Source organism: Struthio camelus, chromosome 1 (genome assembly GCF_040807025.1).
Source record: "Struthio camelus isolate bStrCam1 chromosome 1, bStrCam1.hap1, whole genome shotgun sequence".
Lineage (NCBI taxonomy): Eukaryota > Metazoa > Chordata > Aves > Struthioniformes > Struthionidae > Struthio > Struthio camelus.
Window position 1 is genome coordinate 209,014,740 of NC_090942.1, and position 22,651 is coordinate 209,037,390.

The 22,651-nt window shown below is 63.2% G+C and overlaps 2 protein-coding genes and 1 pseudogene across 6 annotated transcripts; all 3 read left to right on the forward strand.

Annotated features, from left to right (window-relative positions):
- Positions 1-222: 222 nt before the first annotated feature.
- LOC138066131 (PHD finger protein 7-like) lies at positions 223-6,427 on the forward strand (annotated as a pseudogene).
- Positions 6,428-8,863: 2,436 nt separating this feature from the next.
- Positions 8,864-12,983, forward strand: LOC138065834 (PHD finger protein 7-like). 3 transcript variants are annotated; one of them, XM_068931242.1, is made up of 9 exons: positions 8,864-9,099; positions 9,569-9,660; positions 10,189-10,290; positions 10,581-10,705; positions 11,270-11,432; positions 11,521-11,627; positions 11,731-11,844; positions 12,263-12,381; positions 12,575-12,983. In XM_068931242.1, exons 1-9 carry the CDS (start codon positions 9,066-9,068, stop codon positions 12,748-12,750), a joined length of 1,032 nt encoding a protein of 343 aa, XP_068787343.1. In that variant the 5' UTR covers positions 8,864-9,065; the 3' UTR covers positions 12,751-12,983. The 3 variants fall into 3 exon arrangements, with proteins under 3 accessions (XP_068787343.1, XP_068787344.1, XP_068787345.1); XM_068931243.1 differs by having other exon boundaries at positions 11,557-11,627; XM_068931244.1 differs by having other exon boundaries at positions 8,892-9,099; positions 11,270-11,384; positions 11,557-11,627; positions 12,575-12,982.
- A 5,498-nt stretch (positions 12,984-18,481) lies between these two features.
- Positions 18,482-22,601, forward strand: LOC138065835 (PHD finger protein 7-like). 3 transcript variants are annotated; one of them, XM_068931245.1, is made up of 9 exons: positions 18,482-18,717; positions 19,187-19,278; positions 19,807-19,908; positions 20,199-20,323; positions 20,888-21,050; positions 21,139-21,245; positions 21,349-21,462; positions 21,881-21,999; positions 22,193-22,601. In XM_068931245.1, the coding sequence occupies exons 1-9, from the start codon at positions 18,684-18,686 to the stop codon at positions 22,366-22,368; spliced, it is 1,032 nt and encodes a 343-aa protein (XP_068787346.1). In that variant the 5' UTR covers positions 18,482-18,683; the 3' UTR covers positions 22,369-22,601. The 3 variants fall into 3 exon arrangements, with proteins under 3 accessions (XP_068787346.1, XP_068787347.1, XP_068787348.1); XM_068931246.1 differs by having other exon boundaries at positions 21,175-21,245; XM_068931247.1 differs by having other exon boundaries at positions 18,510-18,717; positions 20,888-21,002; positions 21,175-21,245; positions 22,193-22,600.
- Positions 22,602-22,651: the final 50 nt, after the last annotated feature.

Genomic DNA, 22,651 nt, shown 5'->3' on the forward strand with positions numbered 1-22,651 from the left:
CGGCCCGGCGGGAGGCGGGAGAGCCCAGGCAGGGGCTAGCGCGGGGCTGCCGCGGGAGCAGCAGCGGGGCCCCTCGCCCCGGGGGCTGGCGCTGGGCTGGAAAGTCACCCTGGTGCCGCTGCCCCGCCAGGGTCGGCGCAGGAGCGTGGGGAGCGGAGAGCCCGGCGCGGCTGGGCCAGGGCTTTTCCGCAGCACTCGCCGTCGACCCGCGTGGAGCGCGCCATGAAGCGCAAGGCCCCCGACTCGAGGGAGGAGGGTGAGAGCGAAGGGAGCGCCGAGGTGCCCGCAGCCCGCGGCCGGGCCAAGGGCTCGGGGGGCGGCTGGCGGGCGGCGGCGGGGAGGCCGGAGCGGCGCAGCGTGCCCGCGGCAGGACCCGTGCTCTCGCGCGTGCGAGGCCTGGGGCGCGGGGAGGGCCGTGCGGGGAGAAGGGCTGTGCCGGGGGGAGGAAAGGCCGGTGCTGCCCAGGGCTGGCCGGGAGCGAGAGGGGCCGGGAGAGGCGAGGGGAAGGCGAGGGCAGGTCGTGCCTGGGAGCCCCTGCGCCCGGGGCGGGAGCCTCCTCTGGGTCAGCGTGGGGCTGCCGGGGAGCCGTGGGGCGGCAGCCAGCACGTGGAGGGCGTCTGGGCAGCGGGGTGAGGGCAGGCCCTTGCGGGGGAAGCCCTCCAGGACCCTTTCGCAGGCCCCCGCGAGGCGCTCAGTGCTTGTGGCGTTTGCTCTCCCCTCCGCAGCGTGCGTGCTGTGTCGCCGGGCCGATTCCGACCCAGATAAGTATGGGGAGAAACGGCGGCAGGACGGTCTCTGCGCCCATGAGAACTGCCTGGTGAGTGTCCCTGGGGCTGCCTCCAGCTTCCCGCGGTGGCCCAGCCCAGCAGCCTGCCATCTCCACGCCCAGCCGGGCAGCTTTGGGGCGTGGGGGTGCGCCTGGCTCTGGGGCTGTGGAAATCCCATCCCAAGAGCTCTGCGAGTGCCGACTCCTCCTCGACGCCTCCGGGAGTCCCTTTGCTGCCCTCTGCTCGGGCTCTCGTCGTCCGCCCCAGCACGGCGTGTGCTCCGCTCAGCAGGGCCCAGCAGGCCAGCGCTGCCTGCAGGAGTGTCCGCCAGCCCCTCGCCCGGGCTCTCTGCGCCGCTGCCTTCCCAGCGCTCAGCACAGCCTGGCTGCCCACCTCTCCCACTCTTTGTGCTACTTGTTGTGGAGCAGCTCAAAGGCCCAGGAGCATTGCAGCTCGCTCAGTGCCAGGGAACTGAGCGTGGTGTGCCCCGGCCCTCTCGCCAGTGCCTCAGCACCGGCTGGCAGCAGTGGGCCGTGCCTGCCTGACCTACTGAGCTCTGGGACTTTTCTGTTTTTCAGTATCTTGCCAGCGGGCTCCCTGTGAGAGGCACCAACGAGCTGGGAGCCAACAAGTTCCTTCCGGCGGATATCAGGCGGGCAGTGAAGCGGGCAACTCGGAAGGTGAAGAGCTCGTCGGGGTGTGGGGAGGTCTGTGCCAGCATGGGTTTGTGCAAGCTCAGCCTGTGCCCTGGGGAGGAAACCTCGGGCTTTTCCGTCAGCTCCGGGCAACGCTCCCGCAAGCGGCAGGAGCTGCAGAGAGGCTCCAGCAGAAGCAGGAATGCCAGTGCCTGAGGTGGCTCTGCAGGACGGGACCCAGCAGTGCCCACGTGCCTGCAGCCTTCCCAGAGGTGTGGGGCAGGCCTTGGGGGCCCTGAGCGTGTCTCTGATGGGGCCTGCTGTGCTCTTTGCAGCGCTGCTACGTCTGTGGTGAGCGGGGAGCCACCATTAGCTGCCGGCAGAAGGGCTGCAAGCGCAGCTTCCACTTCCCCTGCGGCTGCGAAGATGGCTGCGTCTCGCAGTTCTTTGGGCAGCGCAGGTAAGAGCTGACGAGCCTCGTGCTGGGCCGCCTTTGCCTCCTTTGCCCTGCTGGCAGCACTGGCCAAGAGGGCGAAGCAGCTGCTTGCTCTGCTCTGCGGTGACCCTGCAGGAGCCCTGCCAGGGCCAGAGTCAGGGCATGGAGGGCTCCTTTATGCACCCCTTTTGCCTCCTCTGGGTGCAGGAGCAGAGTGGGAGGGTCTGTCCTCAGCCATGCCCTGGCAATCCCTTGTTCTCGGCTCCCGGGGGAGCTGGGGAAGCAGCAGCTGTGGCTGGGGGCTGGAGAGCCAGTGTGTTGGTCAGGCCTTCTGTCTGCAGGCAAGGTCCCTGAGCTTGGCGTGAGTGCGCCAGAGCCCACCTCAGAGGGGTGATGGCGGGGCCTCAGCTAGAATGTGCCGGGACCCTTGGGTGGGAGATGCATGGGCAGGAAGGGGATGGGAAGAGAGACATGCACACATTGCGCAGGCAGCAGCCAGCCTCTACAGCCTGTGGGGTCGTCTTGTCCAGAAAGGCGGGAGGACTCCATGCGTCCTGACCTCGCCCACCCCTTCTGTGTTGCACCCAGGTCCTTCTGCCGGGAACATCGCCCAGAACAAACAGTGCAGGTGCAGCAGGATGGGGAGACCTCCTGCGTCATTTGTCTGGAGCCCGTGGAGGAACAGCTCTCCCACCACACTCTGGTGTGCCCTGCGTGTAGGCACGCGTGGTTCCATCGGGGCTGCATCCAGGTAGGAGGCCCTTCCAGCGCCCCTTGGGCATGGCGGGTGCCCAGCAGTGGGCAGTGCCCCACTCACGTGGCTTGTGCCTCTCTTGCAGCAACAGGCTCTCAGCGCTGGCTTCTTCTGCTTGCAGTGCCCACAGTGTAACGACAGGGAGACCTTCCTGTGGGAAATGTCTGCCATGGGGATCCGAGTGCCCCTCCGGTTGGTTCTCTTCTGCCCTTGCCCCGTGCCCACGAGACAGAAGGAGGGCACGAGCACGAGGGGCAGGGGAGGCTCATGCCCTTGCTTTGCTTCAACCTGTCAGACAACCCACCTGGGAGGCAGAGGGGGCCTTTGCTGAGCTCAATGAGAGGCACAGCCGCTGTGACGCCAGCCGGTGCCTTTCTGCGCGAGGCAGAGAAGAGGCAGCAGAAGAGGGGTAAGTCAGCAAAGCAGCAATTTCCCCACTGCCCATGTGGTGGCAGGTGCCCTAGTGGCAGTCTCGCGGCATCTCTGAGGGTCTTTGGAAGGTGGATGGACGCCCTCCAGGGGTGGAAGAAGAGGCAAAGGGACAGCCCTTTTCCATGGGGAGGCTGTGCTGCCAGGGCAGGAGGGATGGCCCTGCTAGCGCTGGCCAAGCAGTGCGCCAAGGAGTGGAGGGTTCGCCTGGGGCTGTGCCCAGGCTCTTCACCTCCCCAAGAGCTCTGGGAGCAAGGCCTCTCGGCACTGAGGTGGCACCAAGCCGGGGAGCTCTGCCAGGCACCCTCTTGCTCGAGTCTCTTTGTCCTTGGCCGCCTCCCTGGTGTCACCGCCAGCACTGGCTGCCACTTTGGCCACCAATCCGTTTGCTCTCCCAGGCCGTGGGAGCTGCTCCTGTGCTGCTCCTGTGCTGCCAGAGGCACGCACCGACGCTGCTCCGCCTTGAGGCCCACCACAGCCACGTGGGAGTGTGACGACTGTGCGGGTCTGGGCACTGGTAAGCGGAGAAGCTGTGTCCCCCTGGGTGCCCCCGGGCCACAGCCAGGGCCAGGCAGAGCCTTAGCATGGGTGCTCAGGGCGGGCTTGGCAGAGCGGTCTCTACTGCCAGGGGGCCACCGCTCTGGCCTCCCCTGCCCTGGGAGTGTGGGGGCGTGGGGCCGTGCTGCTGACCTTCCTGCCTCTCCTTGCAGCCTCCAGCGCGCAGTCGGGGCCGGCCACCTCCAGCAGCAGCAGCAGCCAAGCGGCATCATCCCCCAGCTCCCAGGCTCCTGCGAGCAGCAGCCGGGCAGGCCGGACTGGGCCAGAGCGAAGGCCAGGCCGCTCGCGGTTAAGGCGCCGCTCACAACATCCCTACAGCCGGCCCTGAAACGTCAGCGCTGCCCCAGCCCACACGGGCTCCTTCTTGGCAGCTCTGCGGGCCAGGCCTTGTGGCAGCCCCAAGGGATGCCACTGCTCCCCAGCCGTGGCACCTGCTGCCTGCGCCCGGCCTGCGTCCACAGTCCAGATGCGCTGCCTCACCCAAGAGGGGCGCTCCCTTGCAGCCACAGGGAACCACCCTGTGTCTCACTGTCAGTAAAGAGAATTGTATTTGAGTACCGTAGCAAGAGCTGTGGCCTTCTTTAAGTGCCGAGTGAGATCCAGGGATGCAAGTCACCTTTGTTGCAGAGTTAGAATTGCTGTAGAGCTGCGGTATACACCCCGCGTGCCCAGGGCCCTGAAGTCCTGAGTAGCCAGGGTGGCCCAGGAACTCGCCCACTGGTCTCTGTACTGAGGAGACTGTGGGTCAATTTGGGACAACGGATCAAGTGGAGACAAGGTCACTGCCTGCAGAGACTGAGAGAGGTGGGACTGTTTAGCTTGGAGAAGGGCAGGCTCCCAGGGGGAGCCCGTCAATGTTGAGAAGTACCTGATGGGCGGGTGTAAAGCAGACGGAGCCAGACTCTTCTCGGGGCACTCCGTGAGTGGATGAGAGGCAGTGGGCACAAACTGGCACGCAGGCAATTCTCTCTGACCCTAAGAAAACCCTTCTTCCTTGCGAGGGTGGTGGAACATTGGAACAGGCTGCCCCAAGAGGTTGTGGAGTCTCCATCCTTGGAGATGCTGGAAAGCTGACCAGCCACGGTCCCCAGCAACCTGCTCCAGCAGACCCTGCTTGAGCAGGGGGCTGGCACCAGAGGATCTCCAGGTGTCCCTTCCAACCCTTCCAACTCTTCTGTGCTTTTGGGAACTCCGAGCCACTGGCACAATGCCTTTGACTGATTGTCACAAGAGCTCTCCAAGTGGCACTTTCTCTCGGGCTTCTCCTGCTTTGCCTGGCTTCCTCCATAGGTGCAAGCTGGGTGCTTGTGTGTGTTGATCAGCACCTTGCGTGGAGGCTGTGGCCATCCCAGAAACTGCGTGTTCGGCCATTCTGTCGGCCGGGGCTCAGCTGCGGGGGCCGGTCTGTCTAGCTCACAGGGTGGGTCTCTTCTTTACATGAGACAGGGTGTGCCCGGGGGCCCCTTGGTGGCCTCCTTGGACAGGTCCGGAGCCCTGAGGCATGTTCCAAGTTCTTCTTTGTCCCGCGCATCCACCACCTCCGTGGGTGTGGTGTAGTCCTCCTGCAGACTTGAGGTTGCTCATTGCAAAGGTTATAGCCTTATGAGTGGTCCCCTGCCAAGTCATCTGGCTTAGCATCCAACCCCTTGGTCCCCCTCAGGGCTCCCTGTAGTTTTTGTTTCCTTCCTTCAGCTGTGACCGCAGTTCTTCTCACTGACCACGTGGCTGCGGCTGATCTGTTTTATTTTAAGGGGTGCAGCCACATTTCCCCCTCGAGCCTAATGGCATAGCAGAGGCCTGCTATGGCAGGAGAGAACCTGAGAGGTGGAGACATAGGATGCAACAGAGGAGTACAGGCATGGGGGGATAAGGCATGGGGCACAGGCCGTCCTTGGAGACGCCACCCCTACCCACAAGTCCCCACTGGGCAGCTAAAGAAGGGGCGACCTGGCGCTGGAAAAGAAAAACATTGTCAGGGTTAACCGAGAGAGCAAAGAACAAGTGTCTGACCTGAGTAAAATGCACCCCATGTGGTAAGTGTTAAAGGTGGAGCTCATGTGGAGCTGCAGGGCAGCGAAGGAAGGGCAAGGTGCAAAAGGATGTTGGCAAGCGTCTCCAAATGGCCCACAGTGGGTGCTAGCATGAGGAAGAAACCATCAGCGTGAACATGAGCCTCCTGCCAAAGGCCCAAGGACTCCAGGGGCTGCCAACTCGCTGCAACGCCCTTCCCTCCACCTCCTCCAGACTGGAAGCCCCGACCTTGGGCGCCAGAGGAGTAGGGGAAGGGTGAGACAGAAAAGAGGCAGAGCCTGAGCACTGTGTGCAGACAGTTTTGAACTGTATTATTATTCTAAGAGGATCATTACTGACGCTTGGGTCTAGGTGGACCAATGCTCGGCCACAGAAGGGCTTCGTACTGCACTGTGGGCAGAGCCCACTTGACCTGGGCCCACTTGTCTTCCGCTTTCCAGATGGGCCAGCCTCAGCTTGAAATTGCCAATGTAACAAGGCAAAGTTCAAGTAACACAGCAGTTGATTCATGAAACCAGAGGAATTCATGTAACCGGACCAAGGAGGACTTTCATGCCTGAACTGCCTAGGCAGGATATTTTCGGAAAACATCCACCCGAAAAGCAAGCAAGCAAGCAAGCAAGCATGTGAGGCGTGCAGGCAAAAAACTGTGTGGTCCTTTGGGCAGGCATAATTACTTTGTTCTCTGTTTCTTCAAGGGTTCGCCCTCAGTTTGGGACAAGATTTGATGGAAAAGCAGATGTTCAGCTGCCTACTTCTCATCAGGACTGTCTTGACTGGCAAGGCATGGGCATTCGGCTTGTCAAGCAGCCCCTAGCTGTGTGTTGGATTTCTCAGGAAGAGGGCCCAAAAGGATTCTCTGTCAAACTTCCGTGTTAGCAGGACAAGGACAAGGTTGCCCCAAAGGAAGAAGTGGCACGTACCTCCTCCTTGGGTAGCCAAGGGCTTTGCTTGGGGCTTTTCTCCTCCCCGGCAGCACTGGCCTGTCACAGTGGGGGAAGTGTGTCACCCCAGCGGTGGTGGTGCGTGACAGTGGGGGTCTGTGTCACCCCAGTGGTGGTGGCGGGTCACAGTGGGTGAACTATGTCACCCCAGCGGTGGTGGCGCGTCACAGTGGGGGAAGTGTGTCACCCCAGCAGTGGTGGCGCGTCACAGTGGGGATCTGTGTCACCCCAGCGGTGGTGGCAGGTCACAGTGGGGGAAGTGTGTCACCCCAGTGATGGTGGCAGGTCACAGTGGGGGATCTGTGTCACCCCGGTGGCGGTGTTGGGTCACAGTGGGGGAAGTGTGTCACCCCAGCGGTGGTGGTGCATGACAGTGGGGGAAGTGTGTCACCCTGGCAGTGGTGGTGGGTCACAGTGGGGGAAGTGTGTCACCCCGGCAGTGGTGGCAGGTCACAGTGGGGGAAGTGTGTCACCCCAGCGGTGGTGGCAGGTCACAGTGGGGGATCTGTGTCACCCCAGCGGTGGTGGTGCGTGACAGTGGGGGAAGTGTGTCACCCCAGCGGTGGTGGCGGGTCACAGTGGGGATCTGTGTCACCCCAGCAGTGGTGGCAGGTCACAGTGGGGGAAGTGTGTCACCCCAGTGGTGGTGGCAGGTCACAGTGGGGGAAGTGTGTCACCCCGGCAGTGGTGGCGGGTCACAGTGGGGATCTGTGTCACCCCGGCAGTGGTGGCAGGTCACAGTGGGGGAAGTGTGTCACCCCAGTGGTGGTGGCAGGTCACAGTGGGGAATCTGTGTCACCCCTTTGCATGAAGGACACTATACTGAATGAAGCTGCGGTTCTGTATAATTTTCCATCTGGAAGTAATAGTCAATTTCAGTCTGATCTAACCCTCTGTCAGATAGGTTTAAATAGTAAAAAAAGACTAGGTTCAATTTTTAAGGATCTACACTAAAAAACTAAACTAAAAACAGGTAGAGAAACTCTGGGAATGAGGCAAATGTTAGTCAAGCAAATTCCTCTGCTGAAACAAAAAAAAATAGCAACTAACGAAAAATAAGGACAAGCAGACCAATTAGTATCAGATTTCATGAAAGAAATAAATTATGCCCTGATTTTAGAGGAATTATCAACCTTTCATAAGAACGTTTAAAGTGAAACAGGTAAGTTCTATTTAACTAAAACTGGGTCCTATATTCATTTGATTTTAAATTCAAGAATTTGGAATATCAAAAACATTTTGTCTAGCTATGAATGGGGTGCAGCAAAAGGGAACCACCCTGTGTCTCACTATTAGTAAAGAGTTGGGTTGCCCCAAGGGAAGAAGTGACGTCCCACCAGGTAGCCAAGGGCTTTGCTTGGGCCTTTTCTCCTCCCCGGCAGCACTGGCCTGTCACAGTGGGGGAAGTGTGTCACCCCTGCGGTGGTGGTGCGTGACAGTGGGGGTCTGTGTCACCCCAGTGGTGGTCCCAGGTCACAGTGGGTGAAGTGTGTCACCCCAGCAGTGGTGGCGCGTCACAGTGGGGAAAGTATGTCACCCCAGCAGTGGTGGCGGGTCACAGTGGGGATCTGTGTCACCCCAGCGGTGGTGGCAGGTCACAGTGGGGGAAGTGTGTCACCCCAGCGGTGGTGGCGGGTCATAGTGGGGGAAGTGTGTCACCCCGGTGGCGGTGGTGGGTCACAGTGGGGGAAGTGTGTCACCCCGGCAGTGGTGGTGCGTGACAGTGGGGGTCTGTGTCACCCCAGTGGTGGTCCCAGGTCACAGTGGGTGAAGTGTGTCACCCCGGTGGCGGTGTTGGGTCACAGTGGGGGAAGTGTGTCACCCCAGCAGTGGTGGCGGGTCACAGTGGGGGAAGTGTGTCACCCCAGCGGTGGTGGCGGGTCACAGTGGGGATCTGTGTCACCCCAGCGGTGGTGGCGTGTCACAGTGGGTGAAGTGTGTCACCCCAGCAGTGGTGGCGGGTCACAGTGGGGATCTGTGTCACCCCAGTGGTGGTGGCAGGTCACAGTGGGGGATCTGTGTCACCCCGGTGGCGGTGGTGGGTCACAATGAGGCAGGTGAGGCGGGCGGCCCAGGCGGTACTAAAAGGGCCGCGGGGCGCGGGCAGCCCCAGGCGGGAGGCAGCGCCTCCGAGCACGGGACAGGTGAGGGCAGGGGAGGTGCCGCTGCCCCGCGCAGGGCCGGGCCCGGGGCGCTGCTGCAGCCCCGCTGGGCTCAAGGGCCGCGGCCGCGCTGCCCTGGGGCCTGGCCCGCTCCTGGCCCTGCGGCAGAGGCGGAGACCCACCGCCCCGGCCCGGCGGGAGGCGGGAGAGCCCAGGCAGGGGCTAGCGCGGGGCTGCCGCGGGAGCAGCAGCGGGGCCCCTCGCCCCGGGGGCTGGCGCTGGGCTGGAAAGTCACCCTGGTGCCGCTGCCCCGCCAGGGTCGGCGCAGGAGCGTGGGGAGCGGAGAGCCCGGCGCGGCTGGGCCAGGGCTTTTCCGCAGCACTCGCCGTCGACCCGCGTGGAGCGCGCCATGAAGCGCAAGGCCCCCGACTCGAGGGAGGAGGGTGAGAGCGAAGGGAGCGCCGAGGTGCCCGCAGCCCGCGGCCGGGCCAAGGGCTCGGGGGGCGGCTGGCGGGTGGCGGCGGGGTGGCCGGAGCGGCGCAGCGTGCCCGCGGCAGGACCCGTGCTCTCGCGCGCGCGAGGCCTGGGGCGCGGGGAGGGCCGTGCGGGGAGGAGGGCTGTGCCGGGGGGAGGAAAGGCCGGTGCTGCCCAGGGCTGGCCGGGAGCGAGAGGGGCCGGGAGAGGCGAGGGGAAGGCGAGGGCAGGTCGTGCCTGGGAGCCCCTGCGCCCGGGGCGGGAGCCTCCTCTGGGTCAGCGTGGGGCTGCCGGGGAGCCGTGGGGTGGCAGCCAGCACGTGGAGGGCGTCTGGGCAGCGGGGTGAGGGCAGGCCCTTGCGGGGGAAGCCCTCCAGGACCCTTTCGCAGGCCCCCGCGAGGCGCTCAGTGCTTGTGGCGTTTGCTCTCCCCTCCGCAGCGTGCGTGCTGTGTCGCCGGGCCGATTCCGACCCAGATAAGTATGGGGAGAAACGGCGGCAGGACGGTCTCTGCGCCCATGAGAACTGCCTGGTGAGTGTCCCTGGGGCTGCCTCCAGCTTCCCGCGGTGGCCCAGCCCAGCAGCCTGCCATCTCCACGCCCAGCCGGGCAGCTTTGGGGCGTGGGGGTGCGCCTGGCTCTGGGGCTGTGGAAATCCCATCCCAAGAGCTCTGCGAGTGCCAACTCCTCCTCGACGCCTCCGGGAGTCCCTTTGCTGCCCTCTGCTCGGGCTCTCGTCGTCCGCCCCAGCACGGCGTGTGCTCCGCTCAGCAGGGCCCAGCAGGCCAGCGCTGCCTGCAGGAGTGTCCGCCAGCCCCTCGCCCGGGCTCTCTGCGCCGCTGCCTTCCCAGCGCTCAGCACAGCCTGGCTGCCCACCTCTCCCACTCTTTGTGCTACTTGTTGTGGAGCAGCTCAAAGGCCCAGGAGCATTGCAGCTCGCTCAGTGCCAGGGAACTGAGCGTGGTGTGCCCCGGCCCTCTCGCCAGTGCCTCAGCACCGGCCGGCAGCAGTGGGCCGTGCCTGCCTGACCTACTGAGCTCTGGGACTTTTCTGTTTTTCAGTATCTTGCCAGCGGGCTCCCTGTGAGAGGCACCAACGAGCTGGGAGCCAACAAGTTCCTTCCGGCGGATATCAGGCGGGCAGTGAAGCGGGCAACTCGGAAGGTGAAGAGCTCGTCGGGGTGTGGGGAGGTCTGTGCCAGCATGGGTTTGTGCAAGCTCAGCCTGTGCCCTGGGGAGGAAACCTCGGGCTTTTCCGTCAGCTCCGGGCAACGCTCCCGCAAGCGGCAGGAGCTGCAGAGAGGCTCCAGCAGAAGCAGGAATGCCAGTGCCTGAGGTGGCTCTGCAGGACGGGACCCAGCAGTGCCCACGTGCCTGCAGCCTTCCCAGAAGTGTGGGGCAGGCCTTGGGGGCCCTGAGCGTGTCTCTGATGGGGCCTGCTGTGCTCTTTGCAGCGCTGCTACGTCTGTGGTGAGCGGGGAGCCACCATTAGCTGCCGGCAGAAGGGCTGCAAGCGCAGCTTCCACTTCCCCTGCGGCTGCGAAGATGGCTGCGTCTCGCAGTTCTTTGGGCAGCGCAGGTAAGAGCTGACGAGCCTCGTGCTGGGCCGCCTTTGCCTCCTTTGCCCTGCTGGCAGCACTGGCCAAGAGGGCGAAGCAGCTGCTTGCTCTGCTCTGCGGTGACCCTGCAGGAGCCCTGCCAGGGCCAGAGTCAGGGCATGGAGGGCTCCTTTATGCACCCCTTTTGCCTCCTCTGGGTGCAGGAGCAGAGTGGGAGGGTCTGTCCTCAGCCATGCCCTGGCAATCCCTTGTTCTCGGCTCCCGGGGGAGCTGGGGAAGCAGCAGCTGTGGCTGGGGGCTGGAGAGCCAGTGTGTTGGTCAGGCCTTCTGTCTGCAGGCAAGGTCCCTGAGCTTGGCGTGAGTGCGCCAGAGCCCACCTCAGAGGGGTGATGGCGGGGCCTCAGCTAGAATGTGCCGGGACCCTTGGGTGGGAGATGCATGGGCAGGAAGGGGATGGGAAGAGAGACATGCACACATTGCGCAGGCAGCAGCCAGCCTCTACAGCCTGTGGGGTCGTCTTGTCCAGAAAGGCGGGAGGACTCCATGCGTCCTGACCTCGCCCACCCCTTCTGTGTTGCACCCAGGTCCTTCTGCCGGGAACATCGCCCAGAACAAACAGTGCAGGTGCAGCAGGATGGGGAGACCTCCTGCGTCATTTGTCTGGAGCCCGTGGAGGAACAGCTCTCCCACCACACTCTGGTGTGCCCTGCGTGTAGGCACGCGTGGTTCCATCGGGGCTGCATCCAGGTAGGAGGCCCTTCCAGCGCCCCTTGGGCATGGCGGGTGCCCAGCAGTGGGCAGTGCCCCACTCACGTGGCTTGTGCCTCTCTTGCAGCAACAGGCTCTCAGCGCTGGCTTCTTCTGCTTGCAGTGCCCACAGTGTAACGACAGGGAGACCTTCCTGTGGGAAATGTCTGCCATGGGGATCCGAGTGCCCCTCCGGTTGGTTCTCTTCTGCCCTTGCCCCGTGCCCACGAGACAGAAGGAGGGCACGAGCACGAGGGGCAGGGGAGGCTCATGCCCTTGCTTTGCTTCAACCTGTCAGACAACCCACCTGGGAGGCAGAGGGGGCCTTTGCTGAGCTCAATGAGAGGCACAGCCGCTGTGACGCCAGCCGGTGCCTTTCTGCGCGAGGCAGAGAAGAGGCAGCAGAAGAGGGGTAAGTCAGCAAAGCAGCAATTTCCCCACTGCCCATGTGGTGGCAGGTGCCCTAGTGGCAGTCTCGCGGCATCTCTGAGGGTCTTTGGAAGGTGGATGGACGCCCTCCAGGGGCGGAAGAAGAGGCAAAGGGACAGCCCTTTTCCATGGGGAGGCTGTGCTGCCAGGGCAGGAGGGATGGCCCTGCTAGCGCTGGCCAAGCAGTGCGCCAAGGAGTGGAGGGTTCGCCTGGGGCTGTGCCCAGGCTCTTCACCTCCCCAAGAGCTCTGGGAGCAAGGCCTCTCGGCACTGAGGTGGCACCAAGCCGGGGAGCTCTGCCAGGCACCCTCTTGCTCGAGTCTCTTTGTCCTTGGCCGCCTCCCTGGTGTCACCGCCAGCACTGGCTGCCACTTTGGCCACCAATCCGTTTGCTCTCCCAGGCCGTGGGAGCTGCTCCTGTGCTGCTCCTGTGCTGCCAGAGGCACGCACCGACGCTGCTCCGCCTTGAGGCCCACCACAGCCACGTGGGAGTGTGACGACTGTGCGGGTCTGGGCACTGGTAAGCGGAGAAGCTGTGTCCCCCTGGGTGCCCCCGGGCCACAGCCAGGGCCAGGCAGAGCCTTAGCATGGGTGCTCAGGGCGGGCTTGGCAGAGCGGTCTCTACTGCCAGGGGGCCACCGCTCTGGCCTCCCCTGCCCTGGGAGTGTGGGGGCGTGGGGCCGTGCTGCTGACCTTCCTGCCTCTCCTTGCAGCCTCCAGCGCGCAGTCGGGGCCGGCCACCTCCAGCAGCAGCAGCAGCCAAGCGGCATCATCCCCCAGCTCCCAGGCTCCTGCGAGCAGCAGCCGGGCAGGCCGGACTGGGCCAGAGCGAAGGCCAGGCCGCTCGCGGTTAAGGCGCCGCTCACAACATCCCTACAGCCGGCCCTGAAACGCCAGCGCTGCCCCAGCCCACACGGGCTCCTTCTTGGCAGCTCTGCGGGCCAGGCCTTGTGGCAGCCCCAAGGGATGCCACTGCTCCCCAGCCGTGGCACCTGCTGCCTGCGCCCGGCCTGCGTCCACAGTCCAGATGCGCTGCCTCACCCAAGAGGGGCGCTCCCTTGCAGCCACAGGGAACCACCCTGTGTCTCACTGTCAGTAAAGAGAATTGTATTTGAGTACCGTAGCAAGAGCTGTGGCCTTCTTTAAGTGCCGAGTGAGATCCAGGGATGCAAGTCACCTTTGTTGCAGAGTTAGAATTGCTGTAGAGCTGCGGTATACACCCCGCGTGCCCAGGGCCCTGAAGTCCTGAGTAGCCAGGGTGGCCCAGGAACTCGCCCACTGGTCTCTGTACTGAGGAGACTGTGGGTCAATTTGGGACAACGGATCAAGTGGAGACAAGGTCACTGCCTGCAGAGACTGAGAGAGGTGGGACTGTTTAGCTTGGAGAAGGGCAGGCTCCCAGGGGGAGCCCGTCAATGTTGAGAAGTACCTGATGGGCGGGTGTAAAGCAGACGGAGCCAGACTCTTCTCGGGGCACTCCGTGAGTGGATGAGAGGCAGTGGGCACAAACTGGCACGCAGGCAATTCTCTCTGACCCTAAGAAAACCCTTCTTCCTTGCGAGGGTGGTGGAACATTGGAACAGGCTGCCCCAAGAGGTTGTGGAGTCTCCATCCTTGGAGATGCTGGAAAGCTGACCAGCCACGGTCCCCAGCAACCTGCTCCAGCAGACCCTGCTTGAGCAGGGGGCTGGCACCAGAGGATCTCCAGGTGTCCCTTCCAACCCTTCCAACTCTTCTGTGCTTTTGGGAACTCCGAGCCACTGGCACAATGCCTTTGACTGATTGTCACAAGAGCTCTCCAAGTGGCACTTTCTCTCGGGCTTCTCCTGCTTTGCCTGGCTTCCTCCATAGGTGCAAGCTGGGTGCTTGTGTGTGTTGATCAGCACCTTGCGTGGAGGCTGTGGCCATCCCAGAAACTGCGTGTTCGGCCATTCTGTCGGCCGGGGCTCAGCTGCGGGGGCCGGTCTGTCTAGCTCACAGGGTGGGTCTCTTCTTTACATGAGACAGGGTGTGCCCGGGGGCCCCTTGGTGGCCTCCTTGGACAGGTCCGGAGCCCTGAGGCATGTTCCAAGTTCTTCTTTGTCCCGCGCATCCACCACCTCCGTGGGTGTGGTGTAGTCCTCCTGCAGACTTGAGGTTGCTCATTGCAAAGGTTATAGCCTTATGAGTGGTCCCCTGCCAAGTCATCTGGCTTAGCATCCAACCCCTTGGTCCCCCTCAGGGCTCCCTGTAGTTTTTGTTTCCTTCCTTCAGCTGTGACCGCAGTTCTTCTCACTGACCACGTGGCTGCGGCTGATCTGTTTTATTTTAAGGGGTGCAGCCACATTTCCCCCTCAAGCCTAATGGCATAGCAGAGGCCTGCTATGGCAGGAGAGAACCTGAGAGGTGGAGACATAGGATGCAACAGAGGAGTACAGGCATGGGGGGATAAGGCATGGGGCACAGGCCGTCCTTGGAGACGCCACCCCTACCCACAAGTCCCCACTGGGCAGCTAAAGAAGGGGCGACCTGGCGCTGGAAAAGAAAAACATTGTCAGGGTTAACCGAGAGAGCAAAGAACAAGTGTCTGACCTGAGTAAAATGCACCCCATGTGGTAAGTGTTAAAGGTGGAGCTCATGTGGAGCTGCAGGGCAGCGAAGGAAGGGCAAGGTGCAAAAGGATGTTGGCAAGCGTCTCCAAATGGCCCACAGTGGGTGCTAGCATGAGGAAGAAACCATCAGCGTGAACATGAGCCTCCTGCCAAAGGCCCAAGGACTCCAGGGGCTGCCAACTCGCTGCAACGCCCTTCCCTCCACCTCCTCCAGACTGGAAGCCCCGACCTTGGGCGCCAGAGGAGTAGGGGAAGGGTGAGACAGAAAAGAGGCAGAGCCTGAGCACTGTGTGCAGACAGTTTTGAACTGTATTATTATTCTAAGAGGATCATTACTGACGCTTGGGTCTAGGTGGACCAATGCTCGGCCACAGAAGGGCTTCGTACTGCACTGTGGGCAGAGCCCACTTGACCTGGGCCCACTTGTCTTCCGCTTTCCAGATGGGCCAGCCTCAGCTTGAAATTGCCAATGTAACAAGGCAAAGTTCAAGTAACACAGCAGTTGATTCATGAAACCAGAGGAATTCATGTAACCGGACCAAGGAGGACTTTCATGCCTGAACTGCCTAGGCAGGATATTTTCGGAAAACATCCACCCGAAAAGCAAGCAAGCAAGCAAGCAAGCATGTGAGGCGTGCAGGCAAAAAACTGTGTGGTCCTTTGGGCAGGCATAATTACTTTGTTCTCTGTTTCTTCAAGGGTTCGCCCTCAGTTTGGGACAAGATTTGATGGAAAAGCAGATGTTCAGCTGCCTACTTCTCATCAGGACTGTCTTGACTGGCAAGGCATGGGCATTCGGCTTGTCAAGCAGCCCCTAGCTGTGTGTTGGATTTCTCAGGAAGAGGGCCCAAAAGGATTCTCTGTCAAACTTCCGTGTTAGCAGGACAAGGACAAGGTTGCCCCAAAGGAAGAAGTGGCACGTACCTCCTCCTTGGGTAGCCAAGAGCTTTGCTTGGGGCTTTTCTCCTCCCCGGCAGCACTGGCCTGTCACAGTGGGGGAAGTGTGTCACCCCAGCGGTGGTGGTGCGTGACAGTGGGGGTCTGTGTCACCCCAGTGGTGGTGGCGGGTCACAGTGGGTGAACTATGTCACCCCAGTGGTGGTGGCGCGTCACAGTGGGGGAAGTGTGTCACCCCAGCAGTGGTGGCGCGTCACAGTGGGGATCTGTGTCACCCCAGCGGTGGTGGCAGGTCACAGTGGGGGAAGTGTGTCACCCCAGTGATGGTGGCAGGTCACAGTGGGGGATCTGTGTCACCCCGGTGGCGGTGGTGGGTCACAGTGGGGGAAGTGTGTCACCCCAGCGGTGGTGGTGCGTGACAGTGGGGGAAGTGTGTCACCCCAGCAGTGGTGGTGGGTCACAGTGGGGGAAGTGTGTCACCCCGGCAGTGGTGGCAGGTCACAGTGGGGGAAGTGTGTCACCCCAGTGGTGGTGGCAGGTCACAGTGGGGGATCTGTGTCACCCCAGCGGTGGTGGTGCGTGACAGTGGGGGAAGTGTGTCACCCCAGCAGTGGTGGCGGGTCACAGTGGGGGAAGTGTGTCACCCCAGTGATGGTGGCAGGTCACAGTGGGGGATCTGTGTCACCCCGGTGGCGGTGGTGGGTCACAGTGGGGGAAGTGTGTCACCCCAGCGGTGGTGGTGCGTGACAGTGGGGGAAGTGTGTCACCCCAGCAGTGGTGGTGGGTCACAGTGGGGGAAGTGTGTCACCCCGGCAGTGGTGGCAGGTCACAGTGGGGGAAGTGTGTCACCCCAGTGGTGGTGGCAGGTCACAGTGGGGGATCTGTGTCACCCCAGCGGTGGTGGTGCGTGACAGTGGGGGAAGTGTGTCACCCCAGCAGTGGTGGCGGGTCACAGTGGGGATCTGTGTCACCCCAGCAGTGGTGGCAGGTCACAGTGGGGGAAGTGTGTCACCCCAGTGGTGGTGGCAGGTCACAGTGGGGGAAGTGTGTCACCCTGGCAGTGGTGGCGGGTCACAGTGGGGATCTGTGTCACCCCGGCAGTGGTGGCAGGTCACAGTGGGGGAAGTGTGTCACCCCAGTGGTGGTGGCAGGTCACAGTGGGGAATCTGTGTCACCCCTTTGCATGAAGGACACTATACTGAATGAAGCTGCGGTTCTGTATAATTTTCCATCTGGAAGTAATAGTCAATTTCAGTCTGATCTAACCCTCTGTCAGATAGGTTTAAATAGTAAAAAAAGACTAGGTTCAATTTTTAAGGATCTACACTAAAAAACTAAACTAAAAACAGGTAGAGAAACTCTGGGAATGAGGCAAATGTTAGTCAAGCAAATTCCTCTGCTGAAACAAAAAAAAATAGCAACTAACGAAAAATTAGGACAAGCAGACCAATTAGTATCAGATTTCATGAAAGAAATAAATTATGCCCTGATTTTAGAGGAATTATCAACCTTTCATAAGAACGTTTAAAGTGAAACAGGTAAGTTCTATTTAACTAAAACTGGGTCCTATATTCATTTGATTTTAAATTCAAGAATTTGGAATATCAAAACCATTTTGTCTAGCTGTGAATGGGGTGCAGCAAAAGGGAACCACCCTGTGTCTCACTATTAGTAAAGAGTTGGGTTGCCCCAAGGGAAGAAGTGACGTCCCACCAGGTAGCCAAGGGCTTTGCTTCGGCCTTTTCTCCTCCCCGGCAGCACTGGCCTGTCACAGTGGGGGAAGTGTGTCACCCCTGCGGTGGTGGTGCGTGACAGTGGGGGTCTGTGTCACCCCAGTGGTGGTCCCAGGTCACAGTGGGTGAAGTGTGTCACCCCAGCAGTGGTGGCGCGTCACAGTGGGGAAAGTGTGTCACCCCAGCAGTGGTGGCGGGTCACAGTGGGGATCTGTGTCACCCCAGCGGTGGTGGCAGGTCACAGTGGGGGAAGTGTGTCACCCCAGCGGTGGTGGCGGGTCATAGTGGGGGAAGTGTGTCACCCCGGTGGCGGTGGTGGGTCACAGTGGGGGAAGTGTGTCACCCCAGCAGTGGTGGTGGGTCACAGTGGGGATCTGTGTCACCCCAGTGGTGGTGGCAGGTCACAGTGGGGGATCTGTGTCACCCCGGTGGCGGTGTTGGGTCACAGTGGGGGAAGTGTGTCACCCCAGCGGTGGTGGCGGGTCACAGTGGGGGAAGTGTGTCACCCCAGTGGTGGTGGCAGGTCACAGTGGGGATCTGTGTCACCCCAGCGGTGGTGGCAGGTCACAGTGGGGGAAGTGTGTCACCCCAGCGGTGGTGGCAGGTCACAGTGGGGGAAGTGTGTCACCCCAGCAGTGGTGGTGGGTCACAGTGGGGATCTGTGTCACCCCGGTGGCGGTGTTGGGTCACAGTGGGGGAAGTCTGTCACCCCAGCGGTGGTGGCAGGTCACAGTGGGGGAAGTGTGTCACCCCGGTGGTGGTGGCGCGTCACAGTGGGGATCTGTGTCACCCCAGCGGTGGTGGCGTGTCACAGTGGGTGAAGTGTGTCACCCCAGCAGTGGTGGCGGGTCACAGTGGGGATCTGTGTCACCCCAGTGGTGGTGGCAGGTCACAGTGGGGATCTGTGTCACCCCAGCGGTGGTGGCAGGTCACAGTGGGGGAAGTGTGTCACCCCAGCGGTGGTGGCAGGTCACAGTGGGGGAAGTGTGTCACCCCGGCGGCGGTGGTGGGTCACAGTGGGGGGAGTGTGTCACCCCAGCAGTGGTGGTGGGTCACAGTGGGGATCTGTGTCACCCCAGTGGTGGTGGCAGGTCACAGTGGGGGATCTGTGTCACCCCGGTGGCGGTGGTGGGTCACAATGAGGCAGGTGAGGCGGGCGGTCCAGGCGGTACTAAAAGGGCCGCGGGGCGCGGGCAGCCCCAGGCGGGAGGCAGCGCCTCCGAGCACGGGACAGGTGAGGGCAGGGGAGGTGCCGCTGCCCCGCGCAGGGCCGGGCCCGGGGCGCTGCTGCAGCCCCGCTGGGCTCAAGGGCCGCGGCCGCGCTGCCCTGGGGCCTGGCCCGCTCCTGGCCCTGCGGCAGAGGCGGAGACCCACCGCCCCGGCCCGGCGGGAGGCGGGAGAGCCCAGGCAGGGGCTAGCGCGGGGCTGCCGCGGGAGCAGCAGCGGGGCCCCTCGCCCCGGGGGCTGGCGCTGGGCTGGAAAGTCACCCTGGTGCCGCTGCCCCGCCAGGGTCGGCGCAGGAGCGTGGGGAGCGGAGAGCCCGGCGCGGCTGGGCCAGGGCTTTTCCGCAGCACTCGCCGTCGACCCGCGTGGAGCGCGCCATGAAGCGCAAGGCCCCCGACTCGAGGGAGGAGGGTGAGAGCGAAGGGAGCGCCGAGGTGCCCGCAGCCCGCGGCCGGGCCAAGGGCTCGGGGGGCGGCTGGCGGGCGGCGGCGGGGTGGCCGGAGCGGCGCAGCGTGCCCGCGGCAGGACCCGTGCTCTCGCGCGCGCGAGGCCTGGGGCGCGGGGAGGGCCGTGCGGGGAGGAGGGCTGTGCCGGGGGGAGGAAAGGCCGGTGCTGCCCAGGGCTGGCCGGGAGCGAGAGGGGCCGGGAGAGGCGAGGGGAAGGCGAGGGCAGGTCGTGCCTGGGAGCCCCTGCGCCCGGGGCGGGAGCCTCCTCTGGGTCAGCGTGGGGCTGCCGGGGAGCCGTGGGGCGGCAGCCAGCACGTGGAGGGCGTCTGGGCAGCGGGGTGAGGGCAGGCCCTTGCGGGGGAAGCCCTCCAGGACCCTTTCGCAGGCCCCCGCGAGGCGCTCAGTGCTTGTGGCGTTTGCTCTCCCCTCCGCAGCGTGCGTGCTGTGTCGCCGGGCCGATTCCGACCCAGATAAGTATGGGGAGAAACGGCGGCAGGACGGTCTCTGCGCCCATGAGAACTGCCTGGTGAGTGTCCCTGGGGCTGCCTCCAGCTTCCCGCGGTGGCCCAGCCCAGCAGCCTGCCATCTCCACGCCCAGCCGGGCAGCTTTGGGGCGTGGGGGTGCGCCTGGCTCTGGGGCTGTGGAAATCCCATCCCAAGAGCTCTGCGAGTGCCGACTCCTCCTCGACGCCTCCGGGAGTCCCTTTGCTGCCCTCTGCTCGGGCTCTCGTCGTCCGCCCCAGCACGGCGTGTGCTCCGCTCAGCAGGGCCCAGCAGGCCAGCGCTGCCTGCAGGAGTGTCCGCCAGCCCCTCGCCCGGGCTCTCTGCGCCGCTGCCTTCCCAGCGCTCAGCACAGCCTGGCTGCCCACCTCTCCCACTCTTTGTGCTACTTGTTGTGGAGCAGCTCAAAGGCCCAGGAGCATTGCAGCTCGCTCAGTGCCAGGGAACTGAGCGTGGTGTGCCCCGGCCCTCTCGCCAGTGCCTCAGCACCGGCCGGCAGCAGTGGGCCGTGCCTGCCTGACCTACTGAGCTCTGGGACTTTTCTGTTTTTCAGTATCTTGCCAGCGGGCTCCCTGTGAGAGGCACCAACGAGCTGGGAGCCAACAAGTTCCTTCCGGCGGATATCAGGCGGGCAGTGAAGCGGGCAACTCGGAAGGTGAAGAGCTCGTCGGGGTGTGGGGAGGTCTGTGCCAGCATGGGTTTGTGCAAGCTCAGCCTGTGCCCTGGGGAGGAAACCTTGGGCTTTTCCGTCAGCTCCGGGCAACGCTCCCGCAAGCGGCAGGAGCTGCAGAGAGGCTCCAGCAGAAGCAGGAATGCCAGTGCCTGAGGTGGCTCTGCAGGACGGGACCCAGCAGTGCCCACGTGCCTGCAGCCTTCCCAGAGGTGTGGGGCAGGCCTTGGGGGCCCTGAGCGTGTCTCTGATGGGGCCTGCTGTGCTCTTTGCAGCGCTGCTACGTCTGTGGTGAGCGGGGAGCCACCATTAGCTGCCGGCAGAAGGGCTGCAAGCGCAGCTTCCACTTCCCCTGCGGCTGCGAAGATGGCTGCGTCTCGCAGTTCTTTGGGCAGCGCAGGTAAGAGCTGACGAGCCTCGTGCTGGGCCGCCTTTGCCTCCTTTGCCCTGCTGGCAGCACTGGCCAAGAGGGCGAAGCAGCTGCTTGCTCTGCTCTGCGGTGACCCTGCAGGAGCCCTGCCAGGGCCAGAGTCAGGGCATGGAGGGCTCCTTTATGCACCCCTTTTGCCTCCTCTGGGTGCAGGAGCAGAGTGGGAGGGTCTGTCCTCAGCCATGCCCTGGCAATCCCTTGTTCTCGGCTCCCGGGGGAGCTGGGGAAGCAGCAGCTGTGGCTGGGGGCTGGAGAGCCAGTGTGTTGGTCAGGCCTTCTGTCTGCAGGCAAGGTCCCTGAGCTTGGCGTGAGTGCGCCAGAGCCCACCTCAGAGGGGTGATGGCGGGGCCTCAGCTAGAATGTGCCGGGACCCTTGGGTGGGAGATGCATGGGCAGGAAGGGGATGGGAAGAGAGACATGCACACATTGCGCAGGCAGCAGCCAGCCTCTACAGCCTGTGGGGTCGTCTTGTCCAGAAAGGCGGGAGGACTCCATGCGTCCTGACCTCGCCCACCCCTTCTGTGTTGCACCCAGGTCCTTCTGCCGGGAACATCGCCCAGAACAAACAGTGCAGGTGCAGCAGGATGGGGAGACCTCCTGCGTCATTTGTCTGGAGCCCGTGGAGGAACAGCTCTCCCACCACACTCTGGTGTGCCCTGCGTGTAGGCACGCGTGGTTCCATCGGGGCTGCATCCAGGTAGGAGGCCCTTCCAGCGCCCCTTGGGCATGGCGGGTGCCCAGCAGTGGGCAGTGCCCCACTCACGTGGCTTGTGCCTCTCTTGCAGCAACAGGCTCTCAGCGCTGGCTTCTTCTGCTTGCAGTGCCCGCAGTGTAATGACAGGGAGACCTTCCTGTGGGAAATGTCTGCCATGGGGATCCGAGTGCCCCTCCGGTTGGTTCTCTTCTGCCCTTGCCCCGTGCCCACGAGACAGAAGGAGGGCACGAGCACGAGGGGCAGGGGAGGCTCATGCCCTTGCTTTGCTTCAACCTGTCAGACAACCCACCTGGGAGGCAGAGGGGGCCTTTGCTGAGCTCAATGAGAGGCACAGCCGCTGTGACGCCAGCCGGTGCCTTTCTGCGCGAGGCAGAGAAGAGGCAGCAGAAGAGGGGTAAGTCAGCAAAGCAGCAATTTCCCCACTGCCCATGTGGTGGCAGGTGCCCTAGTGGCAGTCTCGCGGCATCTCTGAGGGTCTTTGGAAGGTGGATGGACGCCCTCCAGGGGCGGAAGAAGAGGCAAAGGGACAGCCCTTTTCCATGGGGAGGCTGTGCTGCCAGGGCAGGAGGGATGGCCCTGCTAGCGCTGGCCAAGCAGTGCGCCAAGGAGTGGAGGGTTCGCCTGGGGCTGTGCCCAGGCTCTTCACCTCCCCAAGAGCTCTGGGAGCAAGGCCTCTCGGCACTGAGGTGGCACCAAGCCGGGGAGCTCTGCCAGGCACCCTCTTGCTCGAGTCTCTTTGTCCTTGGCCGCCTCCCTGGTGTCACCGCCAGCACTGGCTGCCACTTTGGCCACCAATCCGTTTGCTCTCCCAGGCCGTGGGAGCTGCTCCTGTGCTGCTCCTGTGCTGCCAGAGGCACGCACCGACGCTGCTCCGCCTTGAGGCCCACCACAGCCACGTGGGAGTGTGACGACTGTGCGGGTCTGGGCACTGGTAAGCGGAGAAGCTGTGTCCCCCTGGGTGCCCCCGGGCCACAGCCAGGGCCAGGCAGAGCCTTAGCATGGGTGCTCAGGGCGGGCTTGGCAGAGCGGTCTCTACTGCCAGGGGGCCACCGCTCTGGCCTCCCCTGCCCTGGGAGTGTGGGGGCGTGGGGCCGTGCTGCTGACCTTCCTGCCTCTCCTTGCAGCCTCCAGCGCGCAGTCGGGGCCGGCCACCTCCAGCAGCAGCAGCAGCCAAGCGGCATCATCCCCCAGCTCCCAGGCTCCTGCGAGCAGCAGCCGGGCAGGCCGGACTGGGCCAGAGCGAAGGCCAGGCCGCTCGCGGTTAAGGCGCCGCTCACAACATCCCTACAGCCGGCCCTGAAACGCCAGCGCTGCCCCAGCCCACACGGGCTCCTTCTTGGCAGCTCTGCGGGCCAGGCCTTGTGGCAGCCCCAAGGGATGCCACTGCTCCCCAGCCGTGGCACCTGCTGCCTGCGCCCGGCCTGCGTCCACAGTCCAGATGCGCTGCCTCACCCAAGAGGGGCGCTCCCTTGCAGCCACAGGGAACCACCCTGTGTCTCACTGTCAGTAAAGAGAATTGTATTTGAGTACCGTAGCAAGAGCTGTGGCCTTCTTTAAGTGCCGAGTGAGATCCAGGGATGCAA